Raw genomic sequence first — 6,762 nt, forward strand, 5'->3', positions numbered from 1 at the left:
TGGTCTGCGAGGATGAGGAAACCGCCCAATGGGTCATGTCAGCCGTCTATGGTATGTGCCCGCCGCACTCCTGCCAGCCCTTAATCGAGTTCTTCGGCCTCCTGAGGACGTGAGGAGTCGCAGAACCCGGGCCTAAACACCGACAAGTGGGCCGTGTTCAATCGCTCCACCCTAGACTGCAATGATGTGGAGCGGCAGGTCCCTCAGTTCTGCGACAACATCGTGATAGAGCTGTATGTCAATGAGGAAAGTGGGGAATTCATCGCCGAACGATGCTTTAAACTACGTTACTGCTTCTGGCAACTTCGATTCAGTTTTGATTGCTAGGACGTTTTTGGGTTTTCCAAATTATTTGTTAATATTTTTTGGCTATTTACTCAAAATAGTAAAATTTTATGAAGTTAGAAAATTAAACGTGAATAAAAGTTATTAAAAAAAAAATATTTCTGACCGAGTAATTTCTCTGGCATTGATTAAGTTTCTTGCACATGTAAGAGAAAGGAACTTCGTCACCTTCGTCATTTATCTGCATAAGCACGCCACCAACGCCGGTGTGACTGGCGTCGCAGTGGATATAATACGGCCGTTGAAAATATGGGGTACGTAACACTGGGACATTACATAGCTGCTTTTTTTAATTCTCAAAAGCTTCGTTAGCTGCCTTGCCCCAATTAAAACGCAGTTTTTCTTTCAACGCATCCGTTAAAGGTGCTGAGACAGAAGCATAATTTCGAATAAATTTCTGGTACCACCCAGTCATACCCAGGAATCGTCGCAATTGCTTAATAGACTTAGGAACAGGATAATCTACGATAGCGCTAATTTTATCCATATCCATTGTGATTGCGCCATTGCCTACAATATGGCCTAAGTAGCTGACCTCCTTTCTACAAAATTTGATTTTGTGAACATTGATGGTTAATCCAGCTTTTCTTAGACAAGATGATATTTCTTTCAGAACTAATACATGTCGTTCAAAGGTATCGACTACGATCAAAAGGTCGTCTAGATATATAAATACTTCGTTTTTTAAAGTGCATGGAATTATTCGGCCCATTAATTTGGACATGGTTGAGAGCGCGTTGGTAAGACCAAATGGCATTACGGTGAAGTGGTAGAGAGGTCTACCTGGTACCGTAAAAGCTGTTTTATCACGCGAACTTGTCTCTAGTGGGCAACCGGCTTTGGCAACCGGCTTAGGATGCCATCTATGATGGGCATTGGATAAGCATCCTTGCGTGTCACTTGGTTCACCTTTCGGCTATCTATACATAATCGCACTTTTCCGAGTTGGCGGACCAATACGACAGGGGAAGACCACGCACTGGTATACTCTTCAATAACCTCTAAAGCAAGCATCCGATCCAGTTCATCATACATAAGTTTTTCGATAGCTGGGGACACAGGATAATGTCGCTGCTTGATAGGTACGGAATCGCCAACGTCAATGGAGTGGAAAAGCATGGTCGTTTTCCCTATACCCTTTTCGGCAAAAGAAGGAAAGCATTAAACTACGGCGTCAAGTTGCTGTTTTTGTTCTTCAGTCAGAAAACGAACATCGTCTAGATCTACTGCTGAGAGATTACTTTCTGGACTAGGTTTCATTTTAGCATATGGTAATAGCTGATATTCTGTCCAAAAATCGAACCCTAAATAAAGTGATTGCTTTAACGAAGGTACGATGTAAAAAGTAATATCCTTGGTCATATTGTTGTACTGAATTTCTGTGCGAATCTTGCCCACGGTGTTTTGGGATTTTCCATCGTCTAGTTTTCCACCTATATAACTAAAAGAGGCACCAGTATCCATTAATCCAGATACTGATCGGCCAAGAATTTTTACGTCTGCGTATGGTCGTACATCAGAGGCAATAATTGCTGATAACAAAAACCGTTTTTCGATTTTTATCTGATCAAAAAAATCTTTAATACGCTGTGCAGAAGGCTGTCTCTGATGTTTATTGAGAGATTCGCCGGGTGTACCTAATTCGGTTAAAGGATAGTCTGGTTGTTGAGACAAATCAGGGAGAGAAGGTACAGAGCAGCTATTGGTTACTCCGTATTGGCGGCTTTCGTCACCACTTGTTTGTGTGCCCCTTTCAAAGGTGCACGGCCTCGGTAGTTTTTTGAGCGACAATGAGGGCATGAAGGAAGGTAGGTGTCTGTTTTGCCACGCCCATAGCAGAACACACGACGTTCGGGTAAGCAATCCTGATATCTGTGTCCGATTTTGCTACAATTCCAGGAGGATAAGTTAATTGCGGAAATTTCAACTGTGTCTGAATCCGACTCCACTTCGGTCTCAAGAATTGCCTCCTGCACAAACCTATCAGGAGCAGGAAGAGGTTTTCGCAATCCTGGCTTGACAGTAAGCATGAACGTTTCCCTTTGCGAATAATGCTACTGATCTCCTTATATAAAAAAGCTCATGCTGAATTTCTGGGGTACACTTTGGTGGTAATGCCAATACCAATCGCTAGCAACACCTTTAAATAAAGTGTTGACATGGCTAGTTACATAAAAATAACATAAAATTACCTTCTAATGTCTGTTTGGTAAGAGCTTCGACCCTAGTAAGAAAATAGATAAGAATGAGTTTTATCCGGGGTAGAGTGTAGTTTATTCACCCACAATTCTAGATCCAACCTGAAAAGGAAACAGGAAATATAAAAATGGTAACCTGTGTCACACTCCAATTAAAACTCAAACTGGTGGCATCCTTATAAGTCCCATATTGTAGTAGGATAGATACCCTTTAGGCCCACAGTACCATGTATGTATCATGTAGTAGTTTAGGTTAACGTATGAAGCCCATGGTGGCAGAGAGAAGTATGCGATCATATCCCCGTTATAAGTAAGGACAATACTGTTGTCCCGCTCTTACTTATAAGTTAGCTTTAAGAGATAACAATGTACATACACCTAGCTCTCACGCATGAGAGAGCATAAGAAAAACGAAGAAGCAAAGCGCGGCATTCGGTCGCTGGTTCTTGAAGAATAAAGTCGCTAATAAAGAAGAACTGAACTAAGCAAATCGTCGCACCGGAGGTAGTTCGAGCGTTTACAACATCAGAAGTGGTCATTACTCACTATGCCTGACACCATATTAAATCAATTCTCGGTGCAACAACTAAAAAAATGGTTGGGAGCCCTTGGACGCCAAACTTCCGGCACTAAAGCGGAGTTGATAGGGCGTCTCCAAGCCATTTCTCCGGAAAAACGTGGCGATCCACCGTCAAACAACGGATCAGCAACGGAAGCAACGGATGGAGCTGCATCGCAGCTAGCACAACGAGAGCTGCAAGAGGGAGACACACCAGCGACCCCGTTAGACGCGCAATCGGCGGCGTCAGAGACCCTAGAAAGTCTGGATTTGGAGCAGTTATCGCTAGTGGATGCCGAAAAAGCCACCCTGCAGAAAATTCGTGACGAAATAGATGCAAACATGGCCGTGTTGCAGAGCATTTACACAGAAATCGACGAGGCGAACAAGAACAAGTCCGTTCATGCTGGGCAAGCCCATGACGTCATCGAAAATAACATTGAAAATGATGGCAATGTTAACATGTGCGCTAACAGCACCAATGTTAAAGCTAACAGCACCAAAGTGACCATCACTGCCGATAACATGATCGGGGGAGATACCAGTGTTGGAAAGGAGACCGCTAGCAGTGATGATCAACGCCAGAGTACAAATGTAAACAAACTCTTGGAATCGCCAGCAGCAGCGCTTGCCTTGGCAAAAGAGGTCACCATGGAGTACGACGGCAGCGTGTGTGTGCGTAATTGGGTCACACAGTTCCAGAACATCGGCAAGATCTACAATTTGGACGACGGCTGCTTGCATATGCTTCTAATTGCCAAGCTGAAAGGGAGTGCACAACGTTGGCTGCACGCAAACACCACGCGAATTCTGGAGTCAACCGATCAGCTGTGTAAGCAGTTAATTGTGTCATTTGGGGTCAAAATGTCCAAAGGAGAATTGAGGAGCGCATTCCAAAAGCGCGAATGGCGTTCAGAGGAGAAATTTGCGGCTTATTTCGAGGACAAGATGATGCTGGCCAACGATATCAACATCGATCTGGAGGAACTCCTGGAAAACATTATCGAAGGAATTCCGGCACCAGCGCTACGCAATCAGGCCCGCATACAGTGCTTTTCCGAACCGATGCAGGTTTTGAGAGCCTTCTCGGAAGTACGTCTGCCAAAGCACAAGCCGGATAATAGTTCGCCAAAACGCTTCTATGAAGGAGGCCCAGCTAAGAAGGATCTGCGTTGCGCCAACTGCAACTCAAAAGGACACTTCGCCAAGGAGTGCCTGAAGCCGAAGAGAGAGCCCGGATCCTGCTACGCTTGTGGAGCGTTCGGACACTTCGTCGGACAATGCCCGGAGCGCAAGAGCGCCAATATCAACAATTATGTAAGGCAGGTTAAGATTTTTTTTCACAGTAGCTATAAAACCCCACTAACTACAGAATGCCTCATAGACACCGGGAGCCCAATATCATTTGCAAAACTAAGCAGTATATCCAGTGAAGTCAATTTAGAGTCTGCTGCTGAAAACTATTTCGGGCTAAATAAAAGCCAACTAATAATACTCGGAAAAACCTTATGTTACATTACAAAAGAAAGAATAAAATGTTATTTTGATTTATACGTAGTTCCAGACGGGTCTATGAGTCATAATGTAATCCTTGGACGAAATTTTATGGAAGCTTGCCAGCTTAAACTGGATCCAGATACTTTGGGAAGGATTACGGTTAACTCATTAAATGAGGAAACAGTTAGTACCTTAGACAATGATACAGTTAGTAATACAGTTAGTGAGACAGTTAGTGATACAGTTAGTAATACAGTTAGTGAGACAGTTAGTGATACAGTTAGTAATACAGTTAGTGAGACAGTTAGTGATACAGTTAGTAATACAGTTAGTGAGACAGTTAGTGATACAGTTAGTGATACAGTTAGTAATACAGTTAGTGAAACAGTTAGTAAAACAGTTAGTGAAACAGATTATGGAACAGTTAGTATAGCAGATATCGAAACGAGTAGTAAAACAGTTAACCCTGCAGTTATTAAAACACTGAACGAAACAGTTATTCCTTTAGGCAGCGTTACAACGGATTCCGCACTTAGTCAGAAATTTTATAATACAGTTAGGCCCAGTTATGAAAAAGCAGTTAGAGAAATTTTTAGCATTGATTACCAAGAGGATGAGCAAATGAATTACATATGCGGCGCAGAAAATGACCGAGCCTTAAACTGTCAATTGAAAGAGATTATCAAAAGCAACTACTTAAATGTTAGAAAGCCTACCGAACCTCTAGTCAGATGTGAAATAAAACTATGTTTAGAAACGTCAAAACCATTTAGCTGCTCACCAAGAAGACTTGCCTACTCAGAAAAGGAGAAATTACAAAAATTGTTAGATGAATATATGAAAGAAGGGATTATACGACCTAGTGAATCCGAATATGCTTCGCCAATAGTTTTAGTTAAAAAGAAAACGGGAGACATACGACTATGCATAGACTTTAGAAAACTAAACAAGATATTAATCAAGGACAATTACCCGATACCGCTTATCGATGACCTCTTAGACAAACTAGTTAACAAGAAAATTTTTTCGAAACTTGATTTAAAAAACGGTTATTTTCATGTATTTGTTAATAAGGATTCGGTTAAATACACCTCATTTGTTACACCGTTAGGTCAATTCGAGTTTCTCAGGATGCCAATGGGGCTAAAAACTGCATCGGCAGTGTTTCAAAGATTTGTAAACAAAATTTTCGAGGATCTCATTAGGGACAACAAAGTAATTGTATACATGGACGACATCATGATCGCCAGCAAGGACACGGAGGAACACTTAAGAACCTTAAAGGAAGTGTTTCTCAGATTAGCTCAAAATAAATTAGAATTAAGAATGGATAAATGTGAGTTTCTTCAAACAAATATTAAGTATTTAGGATTCATTATAAACGGCGAAGGCATTAGGGCAGATGATAAAGGTATAGATGCCATACAACATTTTCCAATTCCAGACAAGATGCAATCCGTTCAAAGTTTCCTAGGTTTATGTTCATACTTTCGTAGATTCATAAAAGATTTTTCAACATTAGCGAAACCGTTATACGACCTCTTGAGAAAAGACGAGAAATTTAAATTTGGAGAAAAAGAAATGAGCTGTTTTTCTACGCTCAAGGAAAAGTTAGTGCAGGCGCCGGTTTTAGCCATTTATAATTTCAAAGACGAGATAGAGCTGCACTGTGATGCAAGCGCTCTTGGCTTCGGTGCCGTATTATGTCAAAAGAAAGAGGATGAAAAATTGCACCCCATATTTTATTTCTCAAAACGTACAACAGTCGCTGAGGCAAAATATCACAGTTTCGAACTGGAGACGATGGCAATTATTCACGCACTGAGACGATTTAGAATATACTTGTATGGAAAACGCTTTAAAATTATTACTGATTGTAATTCACTTACTTTAACACTGAATAAGATTGAACTTAATCCACGAATAGCTAGATGGGCGTTAGAGCTCCAGAACTACGACTATGAACTTATACATAGAGAAGGTAAAAGGATGCAGCATGTAGATGCTCTTAGTAGATGTACGAATATCATGATAGTAGAATCGAATACGTTTGAAGACAATTTAGTAATTTGCCAAGCCAAAGATCAAAAAATTCAAGAAATTAGAAAACTGTTAGAGGAAAATGAACATAAGTTATACGAAATGAGAAACGGAATAATTTAT

The 6,762-nt window shown here is 41.2% G+C and overlaps 1 protein-coding gene across 1 annotated transcript; it reads left to right on the forward strand.

Annotated features, from left to right (window-relative positions):
• The first annotated feature begins 3,546 nt into the window (after positions 1 to 3,546).
• On the forward strand, positions 3,547 to 4,690 carry LOC120457508. Its single transcript, XM_039645061.1, has 2 exons — positions 3,547 to 4,419; positions 4,475 to 4,690. The coding sequence occupies exons 1-2, from the start codon at positions 3,565 to 3,567 to the stop codon at positions 4,484 to 4,486; spliced, it is 867 nt and encodes a 288-aa protein (XP_039500995.1). The 5' UTR covers positions 3,547 to 3,564; the 3' UTR covers positions 4,487 to 4,690.
• Positions 4,691 to 6,762: the final 2,072 nt, after the last annotated feature.

Source organism: Drosophila santomea, unplaced genomic scaffold (assembly GCF_016746245.2).
Source record: "Drosophila santomea strain STO CAGO 1482 unplaced genomic scaffold, Prin_Dsan_1.1 Segkk10_quiver_pilon_scaf, whole genome shotgun sequence".
Lineage (NCBI taxonomy): Eukaryota > Metazoa > Arthropoda > Insecta > Diptera > Drosophilidae > Drosophila > Drosophila santomea.